This window comes from Ranitomeya variabilis, chromosome 6, assembly GCF_051348905.1.
Source record: "Ranitomeya variabilis isolate aRanVar5 chromosome 6, aRanVar5.hap1, whole genome shotgun sequence".
Lineage (NCBI taxonomy): Eukaryota > Metazoa > Chordata > Amphibia > Anura > Dendrobatidae > Ranitomeya > Ranitomeya variabilis.
This window is the reverse complement of record NC_135237.1, coordinates 28,855,293-28,874,014: the sequence shown is the minus strand read 5'-3', so window position 1 is coordinate 28,874,014 and position 18,722 is coordinate 28,855,293. Positions and strand designations below refer to the sequence as shown.

Here is an 18,722-nt window from a genome sequence, read left to right as displayed (position 1 = left end):
CTCTCTCTCTCTCTCTCTCTCCCTCTCTCCTCCTCCCTCTCTCCTCTCTCCCTCCTCCTCTCTCCCTCTCTCCCTCTCTCCCTCTCTCCCTCTCTCCCTCTCTCCCTCTCTCCCTCTCTCCCTCTCTCCCTCTCTCCCTCTCTCCCTCTCTCCCTCTCTCCCTCCTCCCTTCTCCCCTTCTCCCTCTCCTCCCTCTCTCCCTCTCTCCCTCTCTCCCTCTCTCCCTCTCTCCCTCTCTCCCTCTCTCCCTCTCTCCCTCTCTCCCTCTCTCCCTCTCTCCCTCTCTCCCTCTCTCCCTCTCTCCCTCTCTCCCTCTCTCCCTCTCTCCCTCTCTCCCTCTCTCCCTCTCTCCCAGTAATACAGGTCCTTCTCAAAAAATTAGCATATAGTGTAAAATTTCATTATTTACCATAATGTAATGATTACAATTAAACTTTCATATATTATAGATTCATTATCCACCAACTGAAATTTGTCAGGTCTTTTATTGTTTTAATACTGATGATTTTGGCATACAATTCCTGATAACCCAAAAACCTGTCTCAATAAATTAGCATATTTCACCCGACCAATCAAATAAAAGTGTTTTTTAATACCAAACAAAAAAACCATCAAATAATAATGTTCAGTTATGCACTCAATACTTGGTCGGGAATCCTTTGGCAGAAATGACTGCTTCAATGCGGCGTGGCATGGAGGCAATCAGCCTGTGACACTGCTGAGATGTTATGGAGGCCCAGGATGCTTCAATAGCGGCCTTAAGCTCATCCAGAGTGTTGGGTCTTGCGTCTCTCAACTTTCTCTTCACATTATCCCACAGATTCTCTATGGGTTCAGGTCAGGAGAGTTGGCAGGCCAATTGAGCACAGTATTACCATGGTCAGTAAACCATTTACCAGTGGTTTTGGCACTGTGAGCAGGTGCCAGGAAGCATGAAGTGCTCCAAAATCTCCTGATAGCTAGCTGCATTGACCCTGCTTGATGAAACACAGTGGACCAACACCAGCAGCTGACATGGCACCCCACACCATCACTGACTGTGGGTACTTGACACTGGACTTCAGGCATTTCCCTCTCTCCCTCTCTCCCTCTCTCCCTCTCTCCTCTCTCCCCCTCTCCCCTCTCCCCCTCTCCCCCTCTCCCCCTCTCCCCCTCTCCCCTCTCCCCCTCTCCCCCTCTCCCCCTCTCTCCCCCTCTCCCCTCTCCCCCTCTCCCCCTCTCCCCCTCTCCCCCTCTCCCCCTCCCCCTCTCCCCCTCTCCCCCTCTCCCCCTCTCCCCTCTCCCCCTCTCCCCCTCTCCCCCTCTCCCCCTCTCCCCTCTCCCCCTCTCCCCTCTCCCCCTCTCCCCCTCTCCCCCTCTCCCCTCTCCCCCTCTCCCCCTCTCCCCTCTCCCCTCTCCCCCTCTCCCCCTCTCCCCCTCTCCCCTCTCCCCCTCTCCCCCTCTCCCCCTCTCCCCCTCTCCCCTCTCCCCCCTCTCCCCCTCTCCCCCTCTCCCCCTCTCCCCTCTCCCCCTCTCCCCCTCTCCCCCTCTCCCCCTCTCCCCCTCTCCCCCTCCCCCCTCCCCTCTCCCCCTCTCCCCCTCTCCCCCTCTCCCCCTCTCCCCCTCTCCCCCTCTCCCCCTCTCCCCCTCTCCCCCTCTCCCCCTCTCCCCTCTCCCCCTCTCCCCCTCTCCCCCTCTCCCCGTAATACAGGTCCTTCTCAAAAAATTAGCATATAGTGTAAAATTTCATTATTTACCAAAATGTAATGATTACAATTAAACTTTCATATATTATAGATTCATTATCCACCAACTGAAATTTGTCAGGTCTTTTATTGTTTTAATACTGATGATTTTGGCATACAATTCCTGATAACCCAAAAAACCTGTCTCAATAAATTAGCATATTTCACCTGACCAATCAAATAAAAGTGTTTTTTAATACCAAACAAAAAAACCATCAAATAATAATGTTCAGTTATGCACTCAATACTTGGTCGGGAATCCTTTGGCAGAAATGACTGCTTCAATGCGGCGTGGCATGGAGGCAATCAGCCTGTGACACTGCTGAGATGTTATGGAGGCCCAGGATGCTTCAATAGCGGCCTTAAGCTCATCCAGAGTGTTGGGTCTTGCGTCTCTCAACTTTCTCTTCACAATATCCCACAGATTCTCTATGGGGTTCAGGTCAGGAGAGTTGGCAGGCCAATTGAGCACAGTAATACCATGGTCAGTAAACCATTTACCAGTGGTTTTGGCACTGTGAGCAGGTGCCAGGAAGCATGAAGTGCTCCAAAATCTCCTGATAGCTAGCTGCATTGACCCTGCCCTTGATGAAACACAGTGGACCAACACCAGCAGCTGACATGGCACCCCACACCATCACTGACTGTGGGTACTTGACACTGGACTTCAGGCATTTTGGCATTTCCTTCTCCCCAGTCTTCCTCCAGACTCTGGCACCTTGATTTCCGAATGACATGCAAAATTTGCTTTCATCAGAAAAAAGTACTTGGGACCACTTAGCAACAGTCCAGTGCTGCTTCTCTGTAGCCCAGGTCAGGCGCTTCTGCCGCTGTTTACCTGGGGAATGCGGCACCTGTAGCCCATTTCCTGCACACGCCTGTGCACGGTGGCTCTGGATGTTTCCACACCAGACTCAGTCCACTGCTTCCTCAGGTTCCCCAAGGTCTGGAATCGGTCCTTCTCCACAATCTTCCTCAGGGTCCGGTCACCTCTTCTCGTACAGCGTTTTCTGCCACATTGTTTCCTTCCAACAGACTTACCATTGAGGTGCCTTGATACAGCACTCTGGGAACAGCCTATTTGTTGAGAAATTTCTTTCTGGGTCTTACCCTCTTGCTTGAGGGTGTCAATGATGGCCTTCTTGACATCTGTCAGGTCGCTAGTCTTACCCATGATGGGGGTTTTGAGTAATGAACCAGGCAGGGAGTTTTTAAAAGCCTCAGGTATCTTTAGCATGTGTTTAGAGTTAATTAGTTGATTCAGAAGATTAGGGTAAAGGCCCCGTCTCACTAAGCGATTTACCAACGATCACGACCAGTGATATGACCTGGCCGTGATCGTTGGTAAGTCGCTGTGTGGTCACTGGGGAGCTGTCACACAGACCGCTCTCCCCAGCGACCAACGATCAGGGGAACGACTTCGGCATCGTTGAAACTGTCTTCAACGATGCCGAAGTCCCCCTGCAGCACCCGGGTAACCAGGGTAAACATCGGGTTACTAAGCGCAGGGCCGCGCTTAGTAACCCGATGTTTACCCTGGTTACCAAAAAAAACAAACAGTACATACTCGCCTTTCGGTGTCCAGGTCCCTTGCCGTCTGCTTCCTGCTCTGACTGAGTGCCGCCGTACAGTGAGAGCAGAGCGCAGCGGTGACGTCACTGCTGTGCTCTCACTTCTCACTGTACGGCCGGCAGTCAGTGAGAGCAGGAAGCAGACGGCAAGGGACCTGACGGGCAACAGAAGGCGAGTATGTACTGTTTGTTTTTTTTTACATTTACGCTGGTAACCAGGGTAAACATCGGGTTACTAAGCGCGGCCCTGCGCTTAGTAACCCGATGTTTACCCTGGTTACCAGTGAAGACATCGCTGGATCGGTGTCACACACACCGATTCAGCAATGTCAGCGGGGCCTCAACGACCAAAAAAAGGTCCAGGCCATTCCGACACGACCAGCGATCTCGCAGCAGGGGCCTGGTCGCTGGTACGTGTCACACATAGCGAGATCGCTATGGAGGTCGCTGTTGCGTCACAAAACTTGTGACTCAGCAGCGATCTCGCTAGCGATCTCGCTATGTGAGACGGGGCCTTAATAGGTCGTTTAGAGAACCTTTTCTTGATATGCTAATTTATTGAGACAGGTTTTTTGGGTTATCAGGAGTTGTATGCCAAAATCATCAGTATTAAAACAATAAAAGACCTGACAAATTTCAGTTGGTGGATAATGAATCTATAATATATGAAAGTTTAATTGTAATCATTACATTATGGTAAATAATGAAACTTTACACTATATGCTAATTTTTTGAGAAGGACCTGTATAGGCTGGATCTGAGCTTTGCCTCGGTCTCTGTCTCTCTCCTTTGCCTGGGTGTCTCTCTCTCTCTCCCAGTAATATAGGCTGGATCTGAGCTTTGCCTGGGTCTCTCTCTCTCCCAGTAATATAGGCTGGATCTGAGCTTTGCCTGGGTCTCTCTCCCAGTAATGTAGGCTGGATCTGAGCTTTGCCTCGGTCTCTCTCTCTCTCTCTCTCCCAGTAATATAGGCTGGATCTGAGCTTTGCCTCGGTCTCTCTCCCAGTAATGTAGGCTGGATCTGAGATTTGCCTGGGTCTCTCTCTCTCTCTCTCTCTCTCTCCCAGTAATGTAGGCTGGATCTGAGCTTTGCCTCGGTCTCTCTCGCTCTCAGTAATATAGGCTGGATCTGAGCTTTGCCTGGTTGTCTTTCCCACCATTTAGTCTCTGTTGTGGCTCCCAGTTCCTGGTATTTGGTGGAAATGTAATTGAAAGGAAGCAACCCTTTTAACAAGGCAGATGAACTAAAAAATAAAGCAGTTAGATGCTAAGGTGCCACCCGGCCTTCAGAGTGCCTCTTGTATTTGTCACTGTAGGTTGCAGGATGAGCTTGTGCAATGCTCTGCAGGTTTCTTGCATTATGTGGCGGTTGCACACTTCCTCTGCCCGGCGTGCAGTTACTATGACAGTGTTGGTGTTTGTTTGAGGTTGTAACCGCTGTCAATGTAGAGATTATAATGAGGCCGGCTCGTCCGGGGGTTAGGAACCAACAGGCTCTTTATTGCATAAGACAGTTCTGTTCCTGGCAGCGTCTTCAGTCGTTTGTTGTTTATTTTTTTTCTATATATACATGTTGGGAATATGCCATAAGTGTGATAATGATGCACTGTGTGAATGAGGTTTTGGAAATCTCATTGATTTTGCCTTTATTGTAAAATCTTTGTGTTTTTTCCGTTTGAGAAGAATTCACAGGAAAAATGCAGTGTGTGAACAAACCCTTATTGTAGGAATGGACACTATTGAGCGGTAGATCCTGTGCAGGAGAGCACCGAGGCCTCGGACCCCTAACAAGGCACTAGACGTACGATGTATCGGGGTCTCCATATGGCACACACAGGGTCTCTCCCTTGCAGGCGCTGTATTGTCCCAGTCTTCTCTGAAATGTCCCCCTGCTTTCCTCTGATCAGATGCATTTGTCCTGCATGGTCTGTATTATTTCGGATGTCGTCCCCCCACTTCTCGTGCTGCAGTTTTTACAAGGGCATGCCTCAACGGCCCTGTGCACTCCTGCTTAAAATAATAGGGGGCACCTCTGGGGTGGAACGTTCTACCAAGGTCTGTGTGAAAAGAAATACCCAGAGAGGTCACACGCCAGAGATGAAAAAGTGATGGCGCCCTTGAGAAAAATCGTTAAGGTCATGGCTGAGCGGGCAGAGGTGGCCTATATGGACAGATGAAGCTGAGTCGAACTGGTTGTATTTGTGTTTTCATGGCAAATTCGCCTCTGCTACGTCTGCAGCTACACACCGGACCCGCTGAGCAGATGGATGAGTTGGGCCAGGAGGTTTGCAGTTTGGCAGATGCCAGCTGATAATCCCTGCAGGCCGTCTGCAAGGACTTGGTGGCTGGAGCGGTCCAGATGGTTGTCATCCAGCTTTCCCGCAGTCCAACATGGCGCTTGTGTATAGCCAGTGCAGCGTTGCGTATCATGTTCTGAGCAGTCTATTATTCCCTGTTGTCAGCCAGTTCCATTTAGGGTCAGGCTAACTGTAGTGGACACACGGCCGCTCATCTCCAGACATATTACCGATTTGGGCAGCCTCTCTCCTTTATAACACCACTGCACCGTTATAAGGATTACCGGCCCTTTAATGCGTCGGAGGAGTCAGGGGCGCGTTCTGCGAGTGTTCGGCTTTCACATTTTGCATACACCGTCTTTCACATGTCGTGGGTGCATTTAAGAAATAGTCTTCAACTTGTGACTAATCCCACTTTCCTTCCTGTTCTGCGTCTTCTCTCGCTGTACAAGTTTGCAGGACGGTTTCTTATATAATTGTATAACTTACCTGCAAGTCGCCGTCAGTCTGTCTGCCATTAATAAGGAAACGCTGATCACTAATGCCGCAGCCTGAGAGTGTGCAGTCAGTACAAGGCTAGGAAAGGATGCGCCTCGGCCGCACGCGTGCCCATTCTGCTCAGTAGTGTGCATGCGTTTTCCATGGGTACAGATGAGTAAGGCTTCTTTCACATTAGCGTCGGGCCGACGTACCGACGCTAGCGTTGTTTGCGCCGCACAATGGGTGCAGCGGATGCTGTTTTTTCCATTCATCCGCTGCCCCATTGTGAGGTGCGGGGAGGTGGGGGTGGAGTTCCGGCCGCGCATGCCCGATCGGAAATGGCGGTCCGTCGGCAGCAAAAACATAAAACGTAACATGTAGCGTTTCTTGCAGCCGACGGTCCGCCACAACACGACGCAACCGTCGCACGGCAATGCGTCGGTAATGTTAGACAATGGGGAAAAAACGCATCCTGCAAGCACTTTTGCAGGATGCGTTTTTTCGCCAAAACGACGCATTGCGACGTATTGCAAAAAACGCTAGTGTGAAAGTAGCCTAAGCTGCTATTGGATGACTCTGGCGGACGCTCATGTCCCCTGGAGCTAAAGGCCTGGTGGTTGATATTCAACATGTCCGATTCTCCCATCCCCCATTATCAGTTGGAGGGTCCCCATATACATTAGACGATCTGTCGATCTCCCCAGAATAGTCACATTGGACTCTGCTCTCCGGTTTCTGTGGGGGATGTTCTCTTATCTCGCCTGTGAACCAGCTCTGCCTGCTGCCGATATGTCCATCAGTATCCGCACAGTCACCCTGCCCTCACAACATATTACTAAGCAGATTTTGTCTTAGGTTTTTATTTATTTTTTAATAATTTTATTTAAAATAAATTAAATAAAGCAAATGCAAACCAACAGAATACTGGTCTAGTCCTTGTGCACCTTTGCAGAAGTGAAGACCCGAGACTGCAGCGATGGCTGACTGTCTCAGACAGTGACTGCAGCGCCGGTGTCCATGGTTGGTTCAAGTCATGAGGCCGGCTGCGGCCAGGACGGGATATGCAGCTTTTATTTCTGGCTATGCTTTGGTCAGGGGGCGGGAGGTTGTTGTTGCAATTTTAAGCAAAATTCTGGAGTGTTTCGCTTATTCTGCAATGTCTGTAATTTGACTTAAAGGGGTGCAACGGGAGATTTTTATTTTTACATTTTTTTGCATGGTATTTCCGATTGGGAATGTAGGGATAAAAAGATCCCCTAAAAAACCCTCTAAATTGAATATGTTTTCTTCTGCAGCTGACCGGTCAAATTCCCATCACCTCCGAACATCCAACACCATCAGGCGGACGTCTTCTCTGGACACCATAACTGGATCATACCTGAGCGGCCACTGGCCTCGGGACCCTCATGTTCACCACCCATCATGTATGAATGATAAAGCCACACAGGTAACATCTCCAGACTTTCTGCATCCAGTTGTAGGTTTGGTCAGAGCAGGGGGGGGGGGGGGGGGTGGTGGTGGTGGCTAATCTCGTGTAAACCCACCACTGCAGCTCCTCTGAAGATGAAGGGAGCCATATCCCTGTCCTTGGGGAGCATCTGCCCACTGAGGGAGCAGATTACAGCAGCCTTTTGCCATCTATGTGGAGTGAGTGACTGCTTTTAGTAAGTGCAACTCACCCCTGTGCTGTATTCACAGCTACACTGCTCACTGCTGCTGTATAATGCCCTCCATCCGGCTGCTTCTGAGCCTTTGCTACATAGACTCGGCTGAACCACAACTTTTGATGGCTTGTTTTTTTGCAAAGTGATCTATAGGTTTTATAGATACCATTTTGGGGTCCATATGCATTTTAACTTATGAGGTGAGATGACAAAAAATACAAATTGCAGGTGGGTTGCAAGTGACGCCTCTCCCATTCCCATAATATGCCTCGGCTTCTGTGAATGGAGCGGATGTAGCTGTGGGGCTGAACTGCCTCTTAGGAAATAAGAAATTGTTGTCTACCCCTGGAGACCCTAATACTGTGGCTGATCCTTGGAGGTCTGGGTTGGATTCTTCGTCTCCAGTCTCTGCAGGATCCCCCTCCCCATACAGCACGTTCTCTGTGCCTCCTGCCCCGGTGCCGTCTCCTCGGTCAGGATGTAGCATCGCTGGCGGCGGCTGGCGGCGGTGCATACATAAAGCTTTCTGATAATGTCTTAGTGACTTGAGAGGCTTCTTTAATATTTCACACTGGCTCACAATTAGTAACTGAATAGCGGCCGCCTTCCTGCAGCTCCTGCACTGCGCCCCGTCTTCCCTGCTACATGTTTAATGCACACGGCTGCAGCTAGAATGTCTCCTCCTGAACCTGCCGGCTGCAAATCAATCTCTGGGCTTCCTTTACAGATAAAGACCTGGGAAAGGAGGAGGATCGCCATTTCTTTCTTTCTTTTTATTTTTTTCCCTGAGGGGTGAGCATGTCCCAACCAAAGTATCAGTCGTGCTCCGCCCCTCAGGTCCTGCACCCGCCATAAACAAAGTATCATTGTCATGCTCCGCCCCTCAGGTCCTGCACCCGCCATAAACAAAGTATCACTCATTGGGTGATGTCCTGACTAATTTTGCAGTTTTTGCTCAGGTTTTGTTAGTATTAGCGGCTCCAGCTAATATGTGGGAGTCTGAAATCTACCAATTGTCTGCCCTGAAGTGGAGGCCGATCCTTCCTTCAGCGATCCTTTTACAATACAGACTGCTCCAGCAGAATGAGTGCAGCTCTGGGGTATAATACAAGATGTAACTCATGATCAGTAATGTAATGTATGTACACAGTGACTGTACCAGCAGAATAGTGAGGGAAGCTCTAGAGTATAATACAGGATGTAACTCAGGATCAGTAATGTATGTACACAGTGACTGCACCAGCAGAATAGTGAGTGCAGCTCTGGGGTATAATACAGGAGGTAACTCAGGATTAGTAATGTAATGTATGTACACAGTGACTGCACCAGCAGAAGAGTGAGCGCAGCTCTGGAGGATAATATAGGATGTAACACAGGATCAGTAATGTAATGTATGTACACAGTGACTGCACCAGCAGAATAGTGAGTGCAGCTCAGAGGTATAATACAGGATGTAACTCAGGATCAGTAATGTATGTACACAGTGACTGCACCAGCAGAATAGTGAGTGCAGCTCTGGGGTATAATACAGGATGTAACTCAGGATCAGTAATGTAATGTATGTACACAGTGACTGCACCAGCAGAATAGTGAGTGCAGCTCTGGAGTATAATACAGGGTGTAACTCAGGATCAGTAATGTATGTACACAGTGACTGCACCAGCAGAATAGTGAGTGCAGCTCTGGGGTATAATACAGGATGTAACTCGGGATCAGGAATATTTTCAGGTACCTCTTTGATTCCATCATTGTCTATTCCTGCACTGTTCGTAATTGGTTTCCAGCTGTATTCTGGTGCCAGTTCCATTCCGGTGCTAGATCAATCCTGGTTGGGGAGTGCATGTGGCAGATGTGGAGTTCTGTCATTTTCCCCAGATATCAGGGACATTCATCGTATTGGACTGGATAGTGAGTGCAGATCTATTTTTTTTTTTTTTAAATCAGATAATTTTTTATTATCAGTAGTCAAGTTGACAAACAGACACCATTGTGTCAAAAAGGAAAATAAACAGGTTTACAAAAAGTTTGCTTCCAATCCCTGAACCAATGGTTCCCTTCCCACTAACCAGACAACAATCCGTTGAACCGAACCCAGTCCATTCACCTCTCTCCAGCCTCTCATCTGCTGACCCTGCGCTGCCAAAAAGTGCAGATCTATAGCGTAAAAAAATGTATCTCTGGATCTCGGGACCTAATATATGTACACAGTGACTGCACCAGCAACATTTTTGTTTAATTTTAATTGTTGGCGTTATTTTTGTTAATATTTAATTTTATTACCACTACTGTATTTGGTGGGTTTTTTATTTTTATTTTTTATTTTTTCCCTTATCTGGTGTCAATGCTTCCTGACCAAAAAATGTCAAAACCCCTGGTCCGAATGATATTATTATACATGGTGGAAGATTAGAGCAGAAAGAAACTTGGTCTCTGAACAGACAAGAAGTGGGCTTTAGACTACCACAGACTATAGCAGACACAGCATTCAAGCCAGAGCCACTGATCATAGCGGGGTCCGGCAGAGCTTTAAATATATGCTCGTCTCCTTTCACTAGTGCTGACATTTTTATGTACGAGCCTTTTCCTAAGGTTTAGTTTAGACCACAATCTCTGCACAGTTTTCTTTCATAGTTAAGGTTCTCCACTCCTTAATTTTAATAATAAGCTGATCACAAAGTGTCTCCTTGCAGTGACCTCTAGTGATTTGTGGGGAATCTGGGAAGTAAGTGTTCAGTTTCCCTGCAGTGCCTCCACAGGTGAAATTAAGCATTGCAGTGTCCATTAATAATCACAGGGGTGTTTGTGTAATACAGGACTGGATAGGTCCGCCACCTGAAAAAAAGCTCATAAACTGGGAATCCCTCCTCTATCCTGACCAGTTGGGTGCATGGATTTTGTAACATGGACAACCCCTTTAAGAGCCTTATTTATTCCTGGATCCCAATGATTTGAGCAATGACTGCTGATACTTTTGGCCTTCCATCATGTCACAGGGAAAATTTGGCCATGTTGGATAGTATCTGGGCATTATTTATTTTTTTTTTCCTTGTCGTTTTCTGTAGACGCCGAGCTGTTGGGGAGAAGAGACCACCGAGAAGAAAATTGGCCATCAGCGCTCTGCATCTTGGGGTAGCGCTGACCAGCTTAAAGAGGTACACACTTTATTTTTTATTTATTTTTTGTCTTCAGTGGTTAGTGGAGAGAGTGCAACTTGGATAGTAATATAAATGGAAGCTAAGACTTGTTTACAAATTGTTACTTTGTGTCTCCATGGTTACAGACTACAACCAAACCTTGTGTAGTCAGATCCTAGTTCATCTGTTATTTTTTTTTCCCCAACTCTTCCTACCACATTTTAGAAAGTAGAAAAAGGGGAAAATGCAAATAAGGCACATCTGCATGGGCACTGAATGATTTCAGGTGGTAGACAGGAATATCTTTTTTTTTTTTTTTTTTTTTTTTTTGTGACAGGAGGATAGCACAGATGCAAAGCGGACATTGAATGTGCCTTACCAATTCAGTAAATGATGCAGGTGAGGGAATATCTGAGAACATGCTGTCCCTTCCTTAACTTAAATTTTATTTTTTATGCCGGGCAGTTGCGACCTCTTTGGAGAAAAGTTGCCTTTATCTCTGAAACTTTTTTTTTTTTTTCTTTTTTTTTTTGCAGGGAATGTTATTTCAGGTCAGCAGCTATAAAAATCTAGCATAACCCCAATCTGTCATTGCCAATAAGAGAACTGCGCAGTCTGAATAGAAGCACAGGTTGCAAATTACTATGTGTCATAATGCGCCCACGCCCGTAGATTTACACTTCTTGCTACTTACTTGACGCCCACTCTCCGTAACCTAGACATTGGTATTGTTCTAGTGGGTTTTAATTACAAGGGGTGTGCGCGTCTTCGCCGGAAGGGCTTTTAGGGGGTCTCGGTCTATTTATACTGGTTGTGGAAGTAAGTGTTCATCGCACGTGAAAAATAACAATCGTCGCTCAGAGTACGGAAAGGTGTGTAGGAAACTTCCTCTAATCTGCTATCCTGTAATCTGGGAATTCTTATATTCTGGTTTGGAGCTGCAAATGTTAAGGTACCTTCACACGAAGCGACGCTGCAGCGATAGCGACAACGATGTCGATCGCTGCAGCGTCGCTGTTTGGTCGCTGGAGAGCTGTCACACAGACCGCTCTCCAGCGATCAACTATGCCGAGGTCCCCTGGTAACCAGGGTAAACATCGGGTAACTAAGCGCAGGGCCGCGCTTAGTAACCCGATGTTTACCCTGGTTACCAGCGTAAAATCTAAAAAAAACAAACAGCACATACTTACATTCACGTCCCCCTGCGTCCACTTCCTGACTGACTGAGCGCCGTACAGTGAGAGCAGAGCGGTGACGTCACCGCTGTGCTGCTTTCACTTTCACTTTGCGGCGCTGAGTCAGAGGAGGAAGCAGACTGCAGGGGACGCAATGTGAGTATGTGCTGTTTGTTTTTTTTACATTTTACGCTAGTAACCAGGGTAAACATCGGGTAACTAAGCGCGGCCCTGCGCTTAGTAACCCGATGTTTACCCTGGTTACCAGTGTAAAATATCGCTGGTATCGTTGCTTTTGCTTTCAAACACAACGATACACAGCGATCGGACGACCAAATAAAGTTCTGGACTTTATTCAGCGACCAGCGACATCACAGCAGGATCCTGATCGCTGCTGCGTGTCAAACGAAACGATATCGCTAGCGAGGACGCTGCAACGTCACGGATTGCTAGCGATATCGTTATAATGTCGTTTCGTGTGAAGGTACCTTTAGCTGTGACTAGGAACTAGGGCACAAGGTTAAAGGCCGACCACCTAGTATGTGTAATGCTTGCCTTAGTTTTTTCCTTTTCATAGGCAGAATACAGCTTCCCTAAGAAACTCTTCATTACTCCCTCTAGAGTCTCAGCAGGTCACTCGCTTCATATCCCCACTGAGATTCTCACAGCAGCAGGTCACTTGCTTCCTATCCTCACTGAGATTCTCACAGCAGCAGATCACTCTTCCTATCCCCACTGAGTTTCTCACAGCAGCCGGTTACTCAATTCCTATCCCCACTGAGATTCACAGCAGCAGGTTACTTGCTTTCTATCCCCACTGAGATTCACAGCAGCAGGTCACTCGCTTTTTATCCCCATTGAGGTTCTCACAGCAGCAGGTCACTCGCTTTTTATCCCCATTGAGGTTCTCACAGCAGCAGGTCACTCGCTTTTTATCCCCACTGAGGTTCTCACAACAGCAGGTCACTTGCTTTCTATCCCCACTGAGATTCACAGCAGCAGGTCACTCGCTTTCTATCCCCACTGAGGTTCTCACAACAGCAGGTCACTTGCTTTTTATCCTCACTGAGATTCTCACAGCAGCAGATCACTCTTCCTATCCCCACTGAGTTTCTCACAGCAGCCGGTTACTCAATTCCTATCCCCACTGAGATGCACAGCAGCAGGTCACTTGCTTTCTATCCCCACTGAGTCACAGCAGCAGGTTACTCGCTTTCTATCCCCACTGAGATTCACAGCAGCAGGTCACTCGCTTTTTATCCCCACTGAGGTTCTCACAACAGCATGTCACTTGCTTTCTATCCCCACTGAGATTCACAGCAGCAGGTCACTCGCTTTCTATCCCCACTGAGATTCACAGCAGCAGGTTACTTGCTTTCTATCCCCACTGAGATTCACAGCAGCATGTCACTTACTTTCTATCCCCACTGAGATTCACAGCAGCAGGTCACTCGCTTTCTATCCCCACTGAGATTCACAGCAGCAGGTCACTCGCTTTCTATCCCCACTGAGTCACAGCAGCAGGTCACTTGCTTTTTATCCCCACTGAGGTTCTCACAGCAGCAGATCACTCTTCCTATCCCCACTGAGATTCACAGCAGCAGGTCACTCGCTTTCTATCCCCACTGAGATTCACAGCAGCAGGTCACTCGCTTTCTATCCCCACTGAGATTCACAGCAGCAGGTCACTCGCTTTCTATCCCCACTGAGAGTCACAGCAGCAGGTCACTTACTTTCTATCCCCACTGAGATTCACAGCAGCAGGTCACTTGCTTTCTATCCCCACTGAGATTCACAGCAGCAGGTCACTCGCTTTCTATCCCCACTGAGATTCACAGCAGCAGGTCACTCGCTTTCTATCCCCACTGAGGTTCTCACAGCAGGTCACTCGCTTTTTATCCCCACTGAGGTTCTCACAGCAGGTCACTTGCTTTCTATCCCCACTGAGATTCACAGCAGCAGGTCACTCGCTTTCTATCCCCACTGAGATTCACAGCAGCAGGTCACTCGCTTTCTATCCCCACTGAGGTTCTCACAGCAGGTCACTCGCTTTCTATCCCCACTGAGAGTCAAAAAATAAGTCTTGCAGTTTTCCCACTGGTTCTTTTTAGGGTACCTTCACACGAAACGACGCTGCAGCGATAGCGACAACGATGCCGATCGCTGCAGCGTCGCTGTTTGATCGCTGGGGAGCTGTCACACAGACCGCTCTCCAGCGACCAACGATGCCGAGGTCCCTGGGTAACCAGGGTAAACATCGGGTTGCTAAGCGCAGGGCCGCGCTTAGTAACCCGATGTTTACCCTGGTTACCAGCGTAAAATGTAAAAAAAACAAACAGTACATACTTACATTCGCGTCCCCCGGCGTCCGCTTCCTGCACTGACTGACTGACTGAGCGCCGGCAGTAGCAGGGCACAGCGGTGACGTCACCACTGTGCTGTGCTTTCACTTTGCGGCGCTCATTCAGTGTGGGAAGCAGACGGCGGGGGATGCGAATGTAAGTATGTACTGTTTGTTTTTTTTACATTTTACGCTGGTAACCAGGGTAAACATCGGGTTACTAAGCGCGGCCCTGCGCTTAGTAACCTGATGTTTACCCTGGTTACCAGTGTAATATATCGCTGGTATCGTTGCTTTTGCTGTCAAACACAACGATACACGGCGATCGGATGACCAAATAAAGTTCTGAACTTTATTCAGCGACCAGCGATATCACAGCAGGATCCTGATCGCTGCTGCCTGTCAAACTAAACGATATCGCTAGCGAGGACGCTGCAACGTCACGGATCGCTAGCGATATCGTTACAAAGTCGTTTCGTGTGAAGGTACCTTTAGACTCCACTTCCTGTTTTAGGAAATTAATATTATATCAGGAGCACTAGTCAGAACTTGACCTTATCATTTGTGTTGAAGCATGTAATGACATTGGGAATGGAGAGGGAAGAGGGTCAGTTTGTGACTGGTGGCTCCTGTGTGATCAGCTGTGTATAGAGGTGTTACCTTTCCTTGTAATCCTGTGATAATGATGAAGCTGAAAACTTTTCCTGAAAAGACAGAGGGAGTATGAATCTAAAATGACCTCAGTGTTGCCAGTGTCAAAATCGCAAGATTACAGAAAGTTTGCCCAAAATGTTTTCAAAATACGACATAAAATCTTTTAAAACTATAGGCCATTTTCTGGTGAAAACGTCCCTTTAATGTTTCACTTTGTGTTACTTTTTGCACACGTGATGATTACTCTCACGGCTTTTCAGAAAGTGAATAGTTTGGACACCTCACAAATGGCGCCAATCCTTATGCAAACGAACGCTACTCATAGCAGTCACCTATTATCTGCCACTAGAACAATGCAGAATGCACCAAGTGAATGAAAAGGTGTGCGATCAACACGCTTTATATGTGACCATTATGTGGAGGCGGCTGCGTGCCCGTCCTAATCATCCGAAGGCGTCGAGTGGTAGTGGACCGAATGTGTTTTTAATTCTTACACAGGAAGTCGCCAAATACATCCCCAGAACAATACTGTGTAGTGCTGGCTCGTGTATACACTGCTTATAATACACCCACACGGAGCATCGCCAGCTGCTAACTACAGATCTGCGCCAACAGGGGTTCACACTGACAGAATATGGAAGAGTAAGAAGCCCAAACCTAAGCAGAGCCTATAGAATGGAGAGAAGGGTACAGAGAGGCTTATACCTGTGTGATCAGAAGATGGAGTGCAGCTCCGGAGTATAATACAGGATGTAACTCAGGATCAGTAATGTATGTACACAGTGACTGCACCAGCAGAATAGTGAGTGCAGCTCTGGAGTATAATACAGGATGTAACTCAGGATCAGTAATGTAATGTATGTACACAGTGACTGCACCAGCAGAATAGTGAGTGCAGCTCTGGAGTATAATACAGGATGTAACTCAGGATCAGTAATGTAATGTATGTACACAGTGACTGCACCAGCAGAATAGTGAGTGCAGCTCTGGGGTATAATACAGGATGTAACTCAGGATCAGTAATGTATGTACACAGTGACTGCACCAGCAGAATAGTGAGTTCAGCTCTGGGGTATAATACAGGATGTAACTCGGTATCAGTAATGTAATGTATGTACAAAGTGACTGCACCAGCAGAATAGTGTGTGCAGCTCTGGAGTCTAATATAGGAGTCACACTTTGTTTTCAGGTACCTCTTTGATTCCATCATTGTCTATTCCCGCACTGTTCGTAATTGGTTTCCAGCTGTATTCTGGTGCCAGTTCCATTCCGGTGCTAAATCAATCCTGGTTGGGGAGTGCATGTGGCAGATGTGGAGTTCTGTCATTTTCCCCAGATATCAGGGACATTCATCGTATTGGACTGGATAGTGAGTGCAGCTCTGGAGTATAATACAGGATGTAACTCAGGATCAGTAATGTATGTACACCGTAACTGCACCAGCAGAATAGTGAGTGCAGCTCTGGAGTATAATACAGGATGTAACTCAGGATCAGTAATGTATGTACACAGTGACTGCACCAGCAGAATAGTGAGTGCAGCTCTGGAGTATAGTGGAGGAGGTAACTCTGGATCAGTAATGTTCATTACATATGACTTTCTTATACTGCTGGACTTTACCTTAACCCCTTAATGACAGCCAATACTTCTTTTAACTGACCTGTGATATAAGAGAATAGCCTCCCTATACAGGTGACAATCCCGCAGCTGTCGGCTGTACACTATAGCTGACAACTTGCTGTATCAGCCAGGATCAGTGTTTGCACCATCCAAATCTGTTTAACCCCTTAGATGCTGCTGTCAATAATGACTACATCACTATAAATGGTTAACAGAGTGTGGGGGCTTCCTCTTTATCCAAACTGGTGCCCTCAGATCATTATTTTGTGGTCCTGATGTTTGCCATGGCAGTTCACGACTAGTGTTAAGCGATACCGTCCGATACTTGAAAGTATCGGTATCGGAAAGTATCGGCCGATACTGGCAAAGTATCGGATCTCGCCGATACCGATACCCGATACCAATACAAGTCAATGGGACTCAAGTATTGGAAGGTATCCCTGATGGTTCCCAGGGTCTGAAGGAGAGGAAACTCTCCTTCAGGCCCTGGGATCCATATGAATGTGTAAAATAAAGAATTAAAATAAAAAATATTGATATACTCACCTCTCCGACGCAGCCTGGACCTTACCGCTGTGAACCGGCAGCCTTCTTTGCTTAAAATGAGCGCGTTCAGTACCTTCCATGACGTCACGGCTTCTGATTGGTCGCGTGCCGCTCATGTGACCGCCACGCGACCAATCACAAGCCGCGACGTCATCCCTCAGGTCCTAAATTCCCTTCTAGGAATTTAGGACCTGAGGGATGACGTCACGGCTTCTGATTGGTCGCGTGGCGGTCACATGAGCGGCACGCGACCAATCAGAAGCCGTGACGTCATAGAAGGTGCTGAACGCGCTCATTTTAAGCAAAGCAGGCTGCCGGTTACTACCAGGGCGCGTCAGAGGGTGAGTATATCCCTATTTTTTTTTTTAAATTTTTTACATGGATATGGATCCCAGGGCCTGAAGGAGAGTTTCCTCTCCTTCAGACCCTGGGAACCATACACTGGGAACTTCTGATTCCGATTCCCGATACCACAAAAGTATCGGATCTCGGTATCGGAATTCCGATACCGCAAGTATCGGCCGATACCCGATACTTGCGGTATCGGAATGCTCAACACTATTCACGACCAAATAGCGGCCTTACAGTCTGCCGGCTGTAGTAATCTGTTCAGAAGTTACCGACATTTAGGTGGTAAAAATGCACATTTTCATTTGTCATACCACTTTGCATTAATTCCTGTAAAGCACCTGAAGGGTTAATAAACTACCTGACTGCAGTTTTCAATATGTCTAGGGGTGCTGTTTTTAAAATGGTATCACGTTTGGGGGTTTCCCAATATATGGGACCCCTAAAGTCACTTCAAACATGGATAAGTCCCTAAAAAAACAAATTTAGTAAATTTATTTGAAAAAATTTAAAATTGCTGCTACATTTTTAAACCTCCTAAAATGCTAACAAAATAAAATAACATTTTACAAATGGTCCTGATGTAAAGCCGACGTGGGAAATGTTATTTATTAATGGCTTGCTGTGGTATGACTATCTGAATTAAATGGATAATCATTCAAATTTAGAAATTTGCTAATTTTTTAACATTTTTCTCAAATATTTGATTTTTTTTATAAATAAACACAAAACATATCGACCTAAATTTATCATTATCATAAAGTATAATGTGTCACGAAAAAACAATCCCAAAATCACTGGGATTTGTTGAAGTGTTGCAGAGTTATTACCACATAAAGTGACACTGGTCAGATTTAAAAAATGTGGCTCCGACACGAAAGGGTTAAAGACTTTTCTACATATTTGCTGTTGTGTAAGAACGTTTGTGCACTGTCTCCATAGATCGCCAAGTTGCGGCAACAACTCCAGAGAACCAAGAACAGCACCCGACATATCAAGGAGAAGGACAGTTCATCGCTTCTTCAGGGAGCCCATGTCGCACTTAGTCACTCTCAGGTGAGGCCTTCTTCCCGCGGTGCACTGATATAATGGGGAAGGCTTATTCTGCGCACACATTGCTCCGTGAGTACTCTGGCACTGCTGGAGATGGCGCAGTACAGCGCTGTGC

General features: G+C 47.2%; 1 protein-coding gene and 2 non-coding genes across 3 annotated transcripts in view; all 3 read left to right on the top strand.

Moving 5' to 3' along the window:
• The window catches only part of GLCCI1 (glucocorticoid induced 1), a 59,917-nt gene that overhangs the window by 4,975 nt on the left and 36,220 nt on the right, over nucleotides 1–18,722 (top strand). Inside the window, 3 exon segments of the mRNA XM_077268117.1 lie at nucleotides 7,368–7,519; nucleotides 10,799–10,888; nucleotides 18,497–18,610. Coding sequence (XP_077124232.1) covers nucleotides 7,368–7,519; nucleotides 10,799–10,888; nucleotides 18,497–18,610 — 356 coding nt within the window.
• On the top strand, nucleotides 9,495–9,626 carry LOC143783669 (small nucleolar RNA SNORA54). The gene has a single exon (XR_013217344.1). It is a non-coding gene; the product is annotated as a small nucleolar RNA SNORA54 (small nucleolar RNA).
• Nucleotides 16,260–16,391, top strand: LOC143783670 (small nucleolar RNA SNORA54). The gene has a single exon (XR_013217345.1). It is a non-coding gene; the product is annotated as a small nucleolar RNA SNORA54 (small nucleolar RNA).